This window comes from Heliangelus exortis, chromosome 2, assembly GCF_036169615.1.
Source record: "Heliangelus exortis chromosome 2, bHelExo1.hap1, whole genome shotgun sequence".
NCBI classification, from domain to species: domain Eukaryota; kingdom Metazoa; phylum Chordata; class Aves; order Apodiformes; family Trochilidae; genus Heliangelus; species Heliangelus exortis.
Window position 1 is genome coordinate 41,042,977 of NC_092423.1, and position 16,739 is coordinate 41,059,715.

Consider the following 16,739-nt stretch of genomic DNA (forward strand, 5'->3'; position numbering starts at 1 on the left):
AACAGCAACCACTGGATGTACCGGCATTGAAACCGCTGCCTCTTTTGTGTCGCTCACCCCTCTGGTGACAGAAGCTGCCAAGAGAATCTCGTGCTCTTCGGCAGTCACCGCGTTTCAATGCAGGGACCTCTCATCAGTCAGGAGCAAAAGCCTCCTCTCCTGCGCTGCTCTCTCAGCTGCCTTTAGCAGCACACGGGCTGCCTGTACAGAAATGGATTATTTTTCAGCTCCCTCCCGTTCCAGGGAGCCGAAAGGGATAAAGTCAGTGTCCACATCGCAGCCTAGCCGAGATTCACGCACGGTGTGGTTACTAGGCTTAACTTTCTGTAGGGGTGTTTGTTCCACAAGTTAAAAAAGTTGTTGAAAAGGAGGTAGGTTTGTACACAGTGTATTTAAAGAGATGCTCAGAGGCAAGCTTGTCCCGCTGGTTTTATTGCCTTTGTCGAAGTACAGGAGAGCAGCTTTACAGAGGGTGTTACGCTGCATCTGTAGAGCTTGCTGCTTTCTGGCCATTGTTACCTGTCCCTTGCTGAGGAGGGGACATTAAACAAGCCATCACCTCGGGGGCACGAAACCCGCATCCTCCCGCTCCCCACCTCGGCTCTTGCAAATTAAAATCCAGCAGACGATGCCGAGCGCCGCTCCCAAAGGGCAGCCCGTTCCTCTCTGTTATCTGTTAGATTTACAGCTCCGGCAGCCAGACCTGGCCCGGGCAGAGCGGGCGGCGGGGCAGCATCCCCGTCCGGCGGCGGGCACTGACCGACCTCTCTCTGTCTCTCTCCCCTCCCCGCTCCCCTGCGCACGGAAGGCGGCCGATGGAGGCGGCGGCGAGCGGTGGCGGGAGGAGGCCGGCGCAGCGCTGGTGCTGCGGAAGGTGTGGTCACGCAGCCCGGCCCCCGAGCGGCGCGGGAGGTAAGGCTTCCGCGGCTCCGGCGGCAGCGTGGGGCTGCGCCGCCCGGGCCGGGCTCCGCGGAGGCGGGTGGGGAGGCGGAGGCGGCCTTAGGAGGGCGATGGCCCCCGGGGGGGTCGCCTAGGAGGAGGGGTGGCGCGGAGCGGAGGGAGCCATGGGGAGCGGCAGGGTGCGGGTGCCCGAGGCGCTGGCGGGTCGTGGCGGGTCGCGGCAGCTGCCCACCTTCGACGTGCCGTACTTCAAGTACATCGATGAGGAGGATGAGGAGGACGAGTGGAGCAGCCGCTCGCAGTCCTCCACCGAGGATGACTCCGGGGACTCTCTGCTTTCCGACAGATACGTGGTGGTGTCGGGGACGCCGGAGAAGATTTTGGAGCATCTCCTCAGCGACCTGCACCTGGAGACCGCCCAGGACAAAGAGACGGGTAAGGGAAAGAGACGGGGACCGGTGGGAAGGCGGGGGCTGGGGAAGCATCTATCCCCGGCCCCGGGTGGGAATGGGGGAGAGGTCCCGGTGCCGGTGTTGTTCCCGGTGCCGGCTGAGGGGGGCGGCCCGGGGGTCGCTCCCGGGCACCCCCGGCCGAAAGCCGGCTGCCAGCCTGATGGTTCACCCCACCGGGGCATCGCGGGGAGCGAACCGTGAGCGTGCGGCAGCCGGGAGGTGGCAAGGCGGGGCACCCGGCCTCGGGGCAGGAATGCCGGCAATTAGCGGAGCCGCTCCGGAGCAGCACATACTTAGCGGCATCATGAGCCTTTTTTACATTCGGCTTTGGCGGCTGCTGGGGAAGCGCAGGCTGCGACGTGCTTTGTACAGCACCCGTGGCTCTTCAGGCAGAGGCTGCCATTTCTCATTGCCTGCAGCTATTATTATATTGATCAGAATACTTGCCGAGCGCCTCAGCCTCCTGGCTAACTACTCATTTTGCCGCCACCCCAGTACTTCGGCAAATCTTCTGTTTCCTGAGTACGGCTTATAAATTTCCTCATAACCTAGGGCACAACGCAGAGCCTGGTGCTGTACTCGTGTGTCTTCAGTCAGAGATTGTAGTTTGTTCCAGCCTAGAGCAATTATCACATTGATCGGGCTACTTGACATGCAGTTTAATTTTCAGCTGGATCTCTTGGCTGTATGCTCATCTTACTGTCACCGAGAGCTCCTGGGGTAGTTTATCAGAAGTGCCTGCGATTCATAGATAGTTTGAGTGAAAGCGGACAGGCTGGTGGGACTTTTCAGAGGTCCCATATCCTGAAGAGCTGAGGAAGGCAGCTGGCTGTAAATGGAGCTGCGCGTTTGATCGTTCCCAGTAGGGTTAAACGCATACTCCTGCTGCCTCTATATATCTGTCTCTACAAATGAGATTACGGAGAATAAACACACTTTAATCCTTTTAAGTGTCTGAAAATATAAATAACATCTGCGATTCCCAAAGGAATATCAGGATTGGGTTCTTGGAACCAAGTCATTAGTTAAATGTGGGACAATAGGCATATTCCTAATGCTGATGTGTGAATGCCCTGAAGAAACATATAGAGTGTCTGCTGGCGATATTATTATGGTATTCCTAGTGCTGCTTTTGTCTGCCTAGACATTAATATTTAGTACAGAGGGAAGCTGTGATTGTTTTCCTTCCAAAGATGCCCTCAGACTAGTTCTTCGTGTAATTTACTTGAGTACACTGCTCTTAGGCAGTGTACTGAGGGTCCGTCCTTAGCCCTTTAAGGTTAAATGTTGGATCCAGAATAAGTTTTCCCATTAATGTTTATAATATGCAGATTGAGAGGCATTAGCTGGCTGTCTAAATAGTCTGCTTCATCTTTTTTTATAAGCTCACATTCTTGCTGGAAAACAAGATTTTCACTGGTGATGTGCGTTATATTTCAGTGTTTGTAAATACGAAGCACTCCTTACATAAAGGATTAGATGCTTAGTAAATCCTCACGTGTACTACCTTTTCTTTCTTTCCTCTTAGCCCTCTTTTCCTCCCATCACCGGGGGGCTGTTCATAAACCTGTTCTTATTGTCACAGGGAGGGGCTGGTAAACTGTCCTCAAAACAAATGCTAAATCACTACTGGCCTGGCTGTTAGCAGATGGTAATGTGTTTAAAGGCTGATTGGCTTCCCCTCACCTCTTCTGCCTCATCTTAACTCCTTTTAGAAAGAAACAATTAGCTCTGCCCTGTAGCCAGGGTTAACTGCATCCCGGGGACAGAACAAAGTAGCTGTGGCTTCAGGGTTTTGCCATCACAAAGAAGTGTGTGAAACCTTGCCCAGGGGCCCTCCACTTTCTCCAGAGTAATTCATCATATCCTGGTTTTTTTCTCCTGACTTTATTAATCTGGTTGTATAGAACTTCACTAAAATAAAAGACTCTGGGAGTTAGTTTCCCAATGTTTCATTTAGCAGATGCCTCTGTAATGTTTTTTATCGGTCTGTTTTGCAGACTCGGTGGCATTTGTTATGGGGAAAAGTATGGGATATCAACTGCACATCTTTATGTGTGCACCTGAAGGCATCCTTCTACTGTCTGTGCTCTTGGATTTGTTGTTCATTGTATTTTTTGTAGTTCTAGTCTGGCCCATCTCAAAGGATAGTCGAGTTGCAGAGTCCTGAAGGCTTGTGTTTTAGCAGGCATAGCTTTGTGGAACATAAAAGGACAATGTTGTTGTACTCAGCTGCTGCTCCTGCTATCTGTTTGCCAGTTCCAGAATGACTTCCTTGGCCTCCTGCTTTCTCTGCAGCCCCCAAGCCGGCTTGCTTATTTGTGTCTGTAAAGACCATGAGAAAGAGCTGTTCTTACATACTCTGGTGGGCAGGGGGCTGTTGTTCTGTTTTGACCCTTTGCACTGCTTCCCAAGGAGGGATGCTCTGTATGTTTTCATTCCTACTCTTTGTATAGCAAATCCTAACTGCAACCTTCTGTGGTGATTACAAAAGAAATCCCCTGTATCCTGGAGCTAGCATGGTCATGGAGCACTGCTTTTTGTAAACACTGACATGGGTGAATGATGTGCCATGTCTTACTCCCAGACAGCTATTTTCTAGGCCAGGTCACCAGGTACCATTTGCAGCTGGGAGAGTAAAGGGAAGCTTTGGGTGCTGGTCTGGAATAAACTTAACAAGGGTCCAGCCCAGGCCTCGAGGCTCCCTTGAACAGCTGCTGCTAAACCTGTAGCAAGCACTCTGCTGCAGCATCCTTTGCTATAATAAACAGGTGGGGACCCAACCTGAAGAGTTGTCCCATTGTCTGTGACACAGCTGAACACTGTTAGAGCAGCTGAGGACACTAAAGAGGACACTGCAGTGTGCACAGTGGCTAGACTATTGCTCAGATGAATTCTGTAGGCAAGGAAGTCTTGCAAGCCTGAGGTTTGCAAGAGTCTTTTAAGTTTAATGTACTTAATAACTGTTTAATGACCGAGGGCTGTTTTGGTTTTGGTTTTTTTTTGTGATGACTATGTCAGGAAGTATATATGATTTCTTGTGACATTATATTAAATTTGGGCTTGCCAGTAGCAAAGGCTTGTCAGCCTTCCAGCTGAAAGGGAGAATGTTTTTGTCTTGCTGGGTTATTGTAACCTGTAATGTAGTAGCCCCGAAGAAGATTGGGCTTGTTTCCTACCATAAGGTGGATAGAAATTGAAAATTTCTGTAACAAACAACTTTCCTGAGTCATCTGTCTCCCTGATTGAATCACTGGCTGATATTTGGTGAGTGTGTACTTTAGAGGGCAGTTTGAAGTTTTAAGAATTGAACAGTTAGGCACTCCAAACACATCAATATCCAGGCGGAAAATGCAGGCACACCTCCTGGGCTAATCCTCGTTAAAGATGAGGATTTAAATAATGAATCTCCAAGAGGTAAAATCTTAGTATCTCAGGATCTCTAATCCCTTCCCACTAACTTCAACAATTCTTTCAAAATTGTCCTGTTCTGGAAAAAGCTTTTATTTCTTGGGCATTAGCAGCATTTCCTTCTCTGGATATTATCCTGATTTAGTCTTGGAGGATCCTCTGACTGGTCTCTATACAGACACAGTGGTTGCATTCAATGTTTGGCAGTCTGTGGAATGACGCAGTGATCATTACATCCATTGCTTCTTCTCCAGGCCTGCCTGGATCCATCAGACCATTTATTTCAAACCACTGGATCATCTCTCTTAGCTTAAACAGAACACTGCTGAAGCAGAACACAATCACTGTCATCACATCTGATGGTACTACCTATCTTTTACCTCCCCACTGTGGGATTCATTGTAGAGAGTGAGTAAGCAGAAAAAAGGACTGGCTTGTGGAGGTTTTTGAGAGCAAGAAGCAGTGGGAAGTGGAAATTTGGAGAAAGGATATGAATGAGAAATCATATGACTGGAACAACATGATGGAGTTGGTCTTAAATGATTTATCTTTCTAGTGGACTGAGTGAAAGGGATTAGAGCAAGTGATAGGACTGGTACTTTGTTAGACAGTCCATCAGGGAAGTTAGGGTGGCAAGTGATGAAAAGCCTGGGGGAGGGTTAACTGGACAGAAAAAGAGAATGAATCCTTATGAGGTAGCTAAAATGGATGCAGAAAGGTGCAAGTATGGTCTGGATTTCTAAGGAAAAGAAAGTAGTAATGAGCTTTGTACCATGCTGTGTCACCTTATCGGAGGGCTGCATGTGGTCTTTGGATTATTGGGAGCTGCCCCCCGTTACAGAGAAGCAGTGTTAGCTTTAAGATCACAACACAGCATCTAGGAGATGACTTCAGTCCATGTCTGTTTGTCCTCAAAGTGTGGTGTGGTAAGGGTTACTTTTGTTTAATCCATCCTTTTTCTACACTTGCACCAATGACACTGCTTTGCTGTTTGGTGATGGCACCCTCTGCAGAACTGTTGGTGACCTTTGGGAGAATGGTAGTGTCTTGCATGAGCTGATTGAAGTCAGCTGTTGTGAAATGATAAAAAAAAAAAAAAAAAGGCTACAGCTCGTTTGTTTGTTTTTTTTCTTAGCTACAAAGGATGTAGTTAGGACTTTTGCTCACTGTGATTTATTACTGATGAGTAAAAGGTATTAAAAAACATACTTGTGTGACTACCACGCAGCCAGCATAAGCGTATCTGATGCATGTGGACTGATGCCAAGGAGAATAAATATTTGCCTGACACTTTGTCATCCTATCCTTCAGCTTTCAGGATTTAAAGAATTAATTCCTGCTTGCCCTTCCTCTTAAACAGTTCCTGTTGTCTGTCATAATTTTGAGGGACTTTCTGTAAACTTTTCCCCAAAGTCTTAGGAAAACTTGATGAGCTGAGTGGGCTCATATATCAAAGATAGATATATAAAGATATATTACTGCCATGACTGTAGGAGAGGAATGAGCATTTCACAGAGTGCATGGAACAGCATCAGTGTAAGAAGAGCAGGAAACTTAAAAGAATAATTTATCTCAGTGTTCAGTGTGAGAGAACCTGGGGAGGTTCCTGTACAGGACTGTTGCTTCATGTGGCACGAGTTAAGCTGTCTCAAACTGGAGTGTCAGTAGAAGTAGGTTTAGAATAAATCAATAAAATTAACAGTAACAAATCACTAGGATCAGATGTTACTCTCCAAAGACTTCTAACGGAACTCATATATGAAACTGCTGAACTCCTAACAGTGATCTGTAATCTATCATACAAAGCAGCTTCAGTGGCAGAGAAAGGTGGAAAATGTAATGACAATTAAAAGAAATAGTTATATTTAGGGAACATCTAAGTTATTAGGTTGTAATTTTTACCAATACATTATTCCCACATAAAGTGGTGGGAATAAAGCAGCGGCTCAGCCTTCCCCAAACACTCATTCCTGCCTCTGCACTGGTCCCTCTGTGCCTCTATAGCTTTTTATGTGATTCTGTAGCAGATGTGTGCAGAGAGCTGGTCCTACTTGATACTAGCTTAGGAAATACTAAATTATTAGTTTTAAGGCAGATCAGTCTCCTGATCCTCACTTAATCTGTCAGTGGCACAAAGTTTGCCCCTGACTCAGGGAGTGGGAGATACATGAGTGAGGACAGCAGGAGAGGACTGATGCTGTTTGCAGCTGGACTTGCTTGCAGGAGTGATTACATGCAAAACTGCAGCAGAAAGTTGTGACCTTGTGCTGGGAAATTGAGTGGCAGTACAGTGAAAGTATAAGGAAGGAATGAGTGCACAAATATAGAACTGAGAGGAGGGAAAACCTTTTTTTTTTTTTTTTTTTTCCAGAGATAAGTGAGATCTTGTGTATCCTATAGAGCTGATTTAAAGGAGTATATTAGCAGGGTATATATGATCTCGTCTGCCTGTATCTGATATTTGTATTTCCAGAATGTTTTTGATGAAGTCCCTTGCCAAAAATCCTTAAAGAAATTTAAAGATCCTGTTGATAAGGAAGAAGATGCTTTTCAGTACTGATGATGACTTAAAAGACAGAAAATTAAAGGTAAGACTAAATTGCCAGTGATCAAAATGGAGAGAAATCATCATTAAAGACCAGGTATTATGAGTGTAGGCTGAAAAATGGGCTAACAGCATGTGGAGATAATGGTAAATGGTTGAGGGTCTCTTGATTAATTAATGGCTTCACCTTTGGCTATGCAAGATTACATTCTTGTGCACCCTGTTATCCCCACCTCTGACTGCCTGTTTGAGCTCTTGTGTTGTCCTGTCATCGTATGACAAACTTTGCTTAGGTGTCTCTGCAATTGAGGTAGATCAGGAAGCTCATCCAACTCAAAAAATAGCCTCATGAAAGCAGTAAGAATGGGGCAGTGTAGGACTGGGAAAATAAGTTGAGAGCGGGCCCCCTCAGTCCAGCCCTGTGGCTGAAGAAAGATGAAAGGAATAAAAATCTGCTTGAAAAAATTGCAGATGAGATCCAACTTTGAAAAATGCAAAGTAATGCATTTTCTAACATGGAGAAAAATGAATCCTTATTATACATATTCAGCAGAGATTCTGAATTGGGTAATATCATGCAGAAAGTAGGTCTTTGGAGATAGAGGGATAGTTCTTGGATATTTTTGATCAGCGTAGATCAAAAAGGCAAACGGTATTTGGGACAATTAGGAAAGAAGACAAGCAGGAACTGTAGGTATACCATTGTGTAATATGGCATGGAGACTATAGCTCTTTCTTCTTCTTATAGCTCTTCTTTCTGCAAGTCAAAAAGGTTGTGTGAACAAAAAAAAACTTGAAAAAGTCAGTGAGGGTCATGAGAAGTCTATACTAAATAAATCTAAGAATAAATAGACTAGGTCCAGTCATGATAGGAAGGCAATTTCTGTAAAGGAAGTGTATGGTGATCTATAGACTATGAACTGTGTGGGGAAGGTGACTATGGAAAGATTAATTGTTCCTCATACTGCAGCATGTGTTTAGTAACAATGAAATTCATTGGTTTATAACTAATAAAGAAAATTTCTGATATGATGCACAGCTAAACTGTGAAACTTATTGCTGTGGGGATTTTGTAGAAGGCAAAAGATTGGAAGGGTTTAAAAAACAAATTAGGTAAAATCCTGGCAAAAACTTGATAATTGTGGCCATGTCAATGTAACTTCCTGTTTGTAAAGTCTACTCTGCCTGTTGCTGGAACCTACTGAGAGTGTATCAGAAAAAGATAACTCTTTATTTGTCTTTTTCTTAGCTTTTTTCTTCCCAAGGGCATTCTCTGTTTGCCTGTGTTAGTGATCTGGTTCTATTTTATCAGAATCTAAGCTTAAAAATCAGACACTGGTTCCTTCTGGCAGGACAACTGAGTGAGTTATCAGTTCAGTTGGCAGCAAAGAGTGAACAGTTTTCTGCTGAATGGCTTTGCAAATGGCATGGTGGGGTCTGGAACAAGGGAAGCAGGAGCACTGGGACTAGCATGAGGTTAGGACCAAGGCTGCTGGCAGTGACACTGGCTTCTGTTCAGATGAGAAGATCTGACATCCTTCAGTTGTTCTCCTGATGATTGTCATGTAGCCCTTTCTCCTCTGCCGTGCTTGGTTTGACTTTGAGCCAAGTAGATCTAAGTATCTGAGTAGGAAGCAAATTTATTTTATTTTTTCTTTTGGTAGAATTATTTTCTGTCACATTAATGAACTGAATCAGCTCATAGAAAGAGCACCATGTTTGGGATTCACTACAGACAGTGTGTCACACACAGCAGTGCCTGAGCTAATGGGAAATGCCAGCAAGGGGAATATGTATAAGATGCTGCCTCCTGGCAGGAGCTCAGATAGTTATCATGGGGAATGAGGACTTGAAGCCTGAAAAAGTTGGGGGGTTTTTTGCACCTGGACACTAGAGATTGTTTAGGAAAAACATTTGGAAAGGCAGAATCCAGGAATGCTGCTCCTGGATTGTTTCACCATTATATCCAACAATTGGGAAACTAGAGACAGCATGGGCAATGATGAACGTCCTTAGTGATCAGGGTTCTGTTTTCATGATCAGCACCTGCTCTGTATATAGGGATGGTATTTTTTCAGTTCACCTCCACAAATACTGTTTGTGCTCTAAGCACACCGAGCATAGTAGACTTTTTCAAGGAGGCAAAATATCTGAAGTAGCCATGAGGCAAACACACAGTTTCAGCATGCCCAGGAGCACTTAGGCACCTAAATAAATTCTTTTGTCCCTTGTACAAGGAGAGCTTTGGTGGGTGATGGTAGAACCCCAAAGGTTTAATGTGTTTTGTGTACGAGTCAAATTTACTGAAGAAAAAGCTACCCACTATGTGTGATAGTCAATTAGATCTTAGTATTCTTAGTTCTTCAATGTTTTCTCTGTCATTCTGTTGTTCATTATAGCTAGATGTCACCTTCTGCTATGCAAGAAAGTCAGGAGCTGTCATAAAAGCCTGGTGTGAAACCATTTATAATGAAGTTTTGCATTGTAGATAATACGAGAGGTTTTGATGATTTTAGTGGTTTAAGGAGAAAGAAATTGGAAGTGCAGGTCTAGCAGGAGAACTTTCGCAGGGGTGAAGATCAATAATTTTCCTTTGACAGCAAAAAAGGCCCTTTAAATAAAAAAAGAAAAGAACTGTGAAAGGCAGAATGTGTTAATTTAATACAGGGATAAAATACCTGCAAGGTTTTCTTTTATAAAAATGCTTGTATTTTAGTCATTAAAAAACTAGTAGAGTTTGCCTCTTAGCTTTTACCTTAGTCTGAATCATTTATATTTGAGAATGTCTGGTCAGAATCAAATCTAGCAGAAATTACTACTGTCCCCAGGTCGGAAGGTTGGGGCTGAGGGCTATGAAGGCAAAAAGGAAAACTTAATTACTGCACAGTGATGATGCCAAAGAGATCTCTTAACAAGGGAGAAGTCATCTTGAAAGTTGGTCAGGTCCCTGTCTGGTTTAAATGCTACACTGGAGGTTGGGTCAGTTCTCAGTTGAGGGTCTGGAGATGAAGCAGGCCAGACCCCTTATGTTGTACCTAAAGTCATACTGCTTCTGGTGAGCCCTAAGAACATCAGAGGCAAAGACACCATTCATTTGGGGCTTGGCAAAAAGTCATAGCCATGTTATGAAATTAATTGAAACTGGTAGCTCTGTAAGAATTCTGTCTACTGGAGATCTGGACCCCTACAGCAGTGGGATCAAGCCACCAAGTGTGAAGGGAGAAGACAAACCATGCTGTGAAAGTGACACAGCTGTCTAGATCCTCTTGCTCCCCCGATAGAGCTCTGTCTTCATGTTTTCCTGGAATGTGTCTCATTGACTGACCAGCTAATTATAAAACATATACAGTTATCCCAAAGCTGCTGTTTCTAGTAGAAGAAGAGAGACATAATTTGTAGGAGTAGCATGAGCCAAGTAGCAGCAGATGTTGTGTGGGTTGGCAACTATGAGTAGGAACTTGAAAGGCAGAACTGAAATACCAGTATTGCTACTTCTTCTGATGTGTTTGCATCTTCCGTTCCTTCAGTGAGAGCCACAGACCACAAGGTCCTTCAGGAACCCCAACCACATCTCCCATCACCAGATGTCTCCCATTTTTTCTGGGTTTTTACTCATCCTCACCACTTAGCACTGTTCTCCTTTCCTTCCTTCCTTCTTTTTTTACAACCAACCTCTAATCTGCAGACTGTTGAAAAACTAGACAGTATCTTCAGTACTCTCTTTTTGTGTTCCTCTGTCACAGCTTGGTTAGGAGGGCTGTTTGTCCATTAATCACTCCTGTATTGCTATTAGAACATAGTCCAAAGCTTGCTATCACAACAGAGCATAGCACTTCTTCCCAAGAGCTGACTCTAATGTAAAAATTGGAGATGGTGCTCTGAAAAATTATTTCTTTTTGAAAGATACTTTCAGGAGGTAGAGCAATTTTTATGTAAGAATGCTGAAAAACTTAAACTATATCTTGATGTACTTGCCACACCTTTGGGTCCAAGAACACATCTCATGCACTGTCTTCAGTTTTGAGTTCCAATATTTCTAGTGCTCAGAGTTGCCATAATACAGTGGTTTTTTTTTTTGTTTGGTTGGGTGTTTTTGTTTGGTTGGTTTTTGGTTGTTTTTTTTTTTGTGAGATTAACATTTTTGTGGGACTGTAAAGAGCATGTTCATTCCCTGCCTACAGGGTGGAAAGATGGATTCACTGAAGACCTGTACTTTGAGGTTATATATTAAGAAACTAAAAGAAAGCTGTTCTTCAAAGCTGCTTTTTTCCCCTTGTGAACTAAATTTACTCTCATGCTGTTAATTCCTCCTTCCCCCGCAATCCTTCTTAACAGACCCAAAGTTCAAACAGTTTCATGGTATTATGGAAGTAGCAGCTTCAGCCTTTTTGTGAGAAGGAGCAGGGCTGGTTTCAACTGAAGCCCAACTACAATTATCACTGCTTTACTGAGATTCCTATCATGCTGCCTGCTTCTACCGTTGGGTGATATTTCATTGTATAGTGTGCTGATGCAGGAGTTTTCTTTCCCACTTTACCATTTTCTGTAAATCCCTGTGCTCAGAGGACACCCAGAGAAAAGAAGAAAAAGACACAACCGAAGACCTATTTGTGAACCATTAGCTGGAATAGATTTCCACCTACTTCCCGATGCAAAGCCTCCTGATGAGGTTTTCTGAGGGCTCTTAAGACTTCCCTTAATAGCTGCCAACCCTGAGCTGCATTACAGCACCAAATGCCTCTGCTTGCTGTGTAGTAGAATAAATGCTATTTCTTGAGAAAGCCTGTCTATGGCATTGGCAAACTGGTGCCAACACACTTCAACAGCAGAGCTCTGCCCTGCCCTAAGCTGGCTGCTGCCTTCTCTATCATGTCCAAGGGAAAAAGGGAAAGAGCATCTGTGGCAGCAGCTACTGAAGGCCAGATGTGCTGTGTGCTGGATGAGGTTGGCAGGGTTGCCAACTGCTGTGGCTTATGTTATCTTGCTGAGTTTTGCCAGATGACTGGCAGTTGGATGTAGGAATAGATGGTTGTAGTATGTAGAATACTTTTGTCAGAGCGGAGATGCCCATCTAAAAAGGAGGCAGTGGAGCAGAATGCACTTGGCATAAATTCAGAAGCTTTGTGCATTAACTGCAGTTGGTAAGCTGATAACATAGGCTTTAAATTGCTGTCACTTTGTTTAGAAGGAAAGGTTTGATCCCATTTGGTATCAGTTGGGGTACATAGCACCTTTTGATTGAGTCTATGTGGTCGGCATTGGAGACAATATATTTTTTTTAAGTAAATTTTCATCCTCTCAGGGACTGAAATAGGAATAGTATTACACCACTGTGAAAGCTCAAGGTTTCTTGTGACATGTCAGTTACCCACATGGAGTATAGCTGGTTCTGGCAGAAAGAGCTTTTCCAAATAACATCAGTTATGGCAATAAGGGAAATTGCCTGTTCCATCTTTTAGATAAGGTGAAAAATACTGATGTGAGTTGTAGCTGTGGCAGCAGCTCACATCACTGTCTCCTGAGCCAGGCTGCGATCATGAGATGACCTTGCCTCTGAAAAGCTTGTGAGATCCTTCTGAAACTAAATCAGTACTCTCTGAAGTGAAAATGTGATGGCTCATTTTCAAGGGCACTGAGGGCAAAAAAAAATAAAAATGGGGTGTGTGTGTGAGGATGGGGGAAATAAATCAATGTAAATAATGTGGCAGTGTTGATGGATCTAATTTTGATGGAAGCTAATAATAAGAAACTTAGGCTTTTGTGTGACAGCATTTGGGATGAATTGTGATTTTATTCCTTTGCTTGAACTTGAGTTTTGATGGAGATATAAATTGCTACAATCAGGGATGTAATCATGGAGAAATCATGCTGTCTGACCTGGGACTGCTAGAGAGGCCTTTATACCTCACCCTCTACTGCTTTTCAATTCCTGTCTTTTTTTTTTCTGCAACTTGCATCCCCCTCCTGCCATTGTCCCTCCTCCTCCTCCTTCTGCCCACAAGGCTCTAGATTCCCGCAGAAACCTTTTTTTAACCCTCTCCCACCCCTGTTTCATAGGATTTAGGGCTTGTTTGCCTCTCTCCAGGAAACATTGCAGTGCAAAACAGAAAGCCAAGACACTGGTTTTGTTCTTACCCTATCATGAGTTCAGAGCCCTGGCATCAATACAATAATGAAACCCTTGTTGGGTTTTGCTCCTCGCCCCATAGGAGCCTTGTCCATGGATTTTGTTTGTTGTTACTGTTAGTGTATCACGGGGGACGCAAAGCCACAAGCTGGAAGCAAAAAAACAACAGCAAAGAAACAACCACAGACAAACAGCATTTGTCAGATCCCTGTCGTCAAGGCGTTTTCATTCTAAGTCTTAAAGCAGCAGCAGTGAGTGTGCATCGTTGCCCCGAAGCATGAAAAGCACCACCAACAGGCAAATGCAAACATGTTGCGAGTTCCTGAACCTACAGCTTCTCCTCTTACTGTTGCATCGCTGTCTGTAGAGATACCTCTGTAATGGGCGGGTGGAAAATTTCGGTCCTCCTACTTGTAGCAAGCAGCAGCTGGGAGGCAACAAGTGTAGGACTTAGAAGTTCAGCCCACTCAGACGCTCACCTTCACCTTCCCCGGGCATGAAGAAAAAGGGCTGCTTAGGGACCTCTGAGTAATTCTTGGGGTGGGCAAACAGATGCAGACCTCTTGCCTGCTGGAGCCCAGCCTGACCACGAGGGAACAGCCCTGGACCTGGTGGTGCTGTCAGCTTCTTGCTGTCCTCTCTGTCCCCCTGGTCCAGAGAAGGGATGTCCCCCCAAGCAGGGCTTGGAGGCAAAGGGATGCCATCTGCTCCCACCTTGCTCTCCTTCTGACTGTAGAGCAGGGTCTTGGGCCACACACAGCTTGCAAATGCTCAAAAGATGGCAAATGTGCTGGGACTGCATGCTCTGACCAGTGGAGCTGTTGGATGGGCAGGAAGACCTTGGGAAGCCATTACCATCAAAACCCCACCCCAGACCCCTGAGATTTGCTGTGGGCAGAAGCCCCAAAGCACACACATGGAGATTTTGGGATACGGTCAATTGGGAAACCTGGGTATGTTGGGAAAGCTGAGTCTAAACCTGTAGGCAGGGGAGGGTCTCTGCCAGCTGAAGCTGTGCTTTTCCCAGGGGTTCCCCAGTCCTTTAGTACTCTCCCAAATGTTTCTCTTCTATTGCAAAGCAACAAGCAAGCATTTTCCTGAGGTCTGTCCAAGGAAAATTTTGTTGCAGTCTCCAGTGTTGAAGGCCTACCTCTAGACAAAAGTTTCAGCACATCTTATGGGTGGCATGTGCAACCTATGTAAATATTTTGAACAGGTTTGGTTTGTTGTTTTTTTTTTGGTGTGTGCATACAGATTGTGTTAGTATTGGTAAGTATTGATCTCCATGCTGGGTGAGGGTTTTGACATGCAGATGGGCCATAGGTAGTTTGATTTAACACCTCATTTTAAAGGACTGGAAATTTTTCAGGGAATCAAGGTTAGTAAGAAGCAGTCTTGTCACAAGTATGTTCTTGTGCCCCATGGAAGTCCAAGGAACAGATGGCAGCGTGGATGAAGGGGTGAAAACTGAACAGTTTCTACAAAGAACAGTGCATCTTTAATAACAATGTTCTGTAAGTGTCTGAAAAACATGAAAATGCCATGGGCTTTGCAAGGAAGTGCTGTATGGGGTGTTGCTGACAAAACAAAGATCCTCCTTAGAGTGTACAGTCATGTATGTATGGGATATGGGAATTTGCAGCAAAGGCCAAGAGCATTTGTCTCAAGTTCTACTATTCAAATATTAGCAAGGCAGTGAGCCCTTCTTTAAACCCCTGTGACTTAGGGGAGCCCTGGGTGTGAATCAGGGTAGAGAGACCAGGGCAGGATCTAAAAGGAAAACAACAGTCTGTCATTAGGCCATATACAACCTCCTTCGATGTCAGTGTTCATCAGGATTTTGTGTTCCCTACTACAGAGAATGGCAGTTCTGTATGGTTAATCTCCAAACTGAACAACAAGAAGAAATAGCTTTTATATTTATCTTAAAATATTTAGATATTTTTAATATATTTTGTATGCTTTCATTTCAAATGGGAAGTGAATGCACCACTTCCCCTGGTAATATGCGAATCCAGAGATTCACAGTGTTTGGTCTGCCTATTCATGATTTATTTGCATTTTAAAATATAGACATAGGCATGTGTGTGATGATTTATTTCTCCTTGTAATTGGATACAGTGATTAAATGAACTTGCATATTATACTTCATTGTTCTTCTGGGATGCTGGCTGCTTTATCTTTAAAACAGCAGCTCCTAATGGAATTGATTCCAGCTCCTATATATTTACTATAATTGGTGATGTGTTTCTAAAAACTGATTTGGAAAATTTCTTTTAAATATATATTCTTATATAAGATGTATTCAGCTAGCTGAAGAGTTGTACACAATCCTTAGAGTCTTTAAGATGCTTTGCTGCCTTTTCTGACAAGCACTCTTTAGCAAAAATAGGTACATGCTCACAAATTTGTAACCTGAAAGAAGGTATAAGAAGCAGAAGTGACTACCAGGCTGCAGCCATGGACGAGTGATTGCAGTCTGAGACTGTCATCACATAATTGATGATTTTCCATAGACTGCCCAGGATTGATATAGAAAAGATCCTGCTGCTTAGTAAGAAAAGAAATTAAAAATGGATTTTTGTAGTTGGCATTAGTGACTAACTAAATAAGCAAAGAGGTTTAATGAAAAACAAAAAAAAACCCAAAAACCCCCTACCAAACAAAAAAACAAACCAACCTTATTTGCAGAAACATAAGATACAGGCATTTAAACCCCACGGTGTCTGTGACTGGTGCTACGCAAACAAAGAGCAAGAGACAGTGCTCTGCCCTGGAAATTTATAGGGCCCACTAAGAGAAGACCCAGAAATCTGGTGCAGCAGAGTGCTGGAAACAGTGGTAGGAAGCCTTGTTAGAGAAACTGGGTATGGACACAATTTACAGAATTTTAAATGAGGAGGATATCTCAGTGATGACAGTAATCTTAGTGTTTGAGATTCTATCTTTTAATCAAAAATCTCAGTCCTACCAGCAGCAGCTTGAGGTACTCTCAGTACATCTCCTTGGCTGAATTATTTTGTCTGCACACATAGATGTGCTTAATGGCAGCCTTCCCTTCAGCAAGATAATAATTTGTATCTCTCTTTTTTTCTAAAGATGCACTTAATCCCATTACTTACAGGGGCTTAATGTCTTTGAGAATTTGCTGCCCTGTTTCAAATTGGGTTGAAATTCTTTAATGGATTCAAAGGGTACAGGAGTACTGGAGAGCATGACTGACAACAGGACACACAGGTCAGTTGCAAAGGCTGTTTTCTTCGGGGCAATGAGAAAGAAGAAATGCTGAAGGAAAGTAGAAATT

At 44.0% G+C, this 16,739-nt stretch overlaps 1 protein-coding gene across 6 annotated transcripts in view; it reads left to right on the forward strand.

Annotated features, from left to right (window-relative positions):
• The window catches only part of RAPGEF5 (Rap guanine nucleotide exchange factor 5), a 157,628-nt gene that overhangs the window by 92,349 nt on the left and 48,540 nt on the right, over positions 1-16,739 (forward strand). For 4 of the 6 annotated variants that reach the window (XM_071735734.1, XM_071735731.1, XM_071735730.1 and 1 more), the window contains exons 10-11: positions 809-912; positions 1,247-1,335. The exons of 1 other annotated variant lie outside the window; for it this stretch is intronic. In XM_071735734.1, the coding sequence (XP_071591835.1) occupies positions 809-912; positions 1,247-1,335 (193 nt within the window). The remainder of the gene's footprint in view (positions 1-808; positions 913-1,246; positions 1,336-16,739) is intronic. One more of the 6 variants, XM_071735735.1, reaches the window with a different exon arrangement.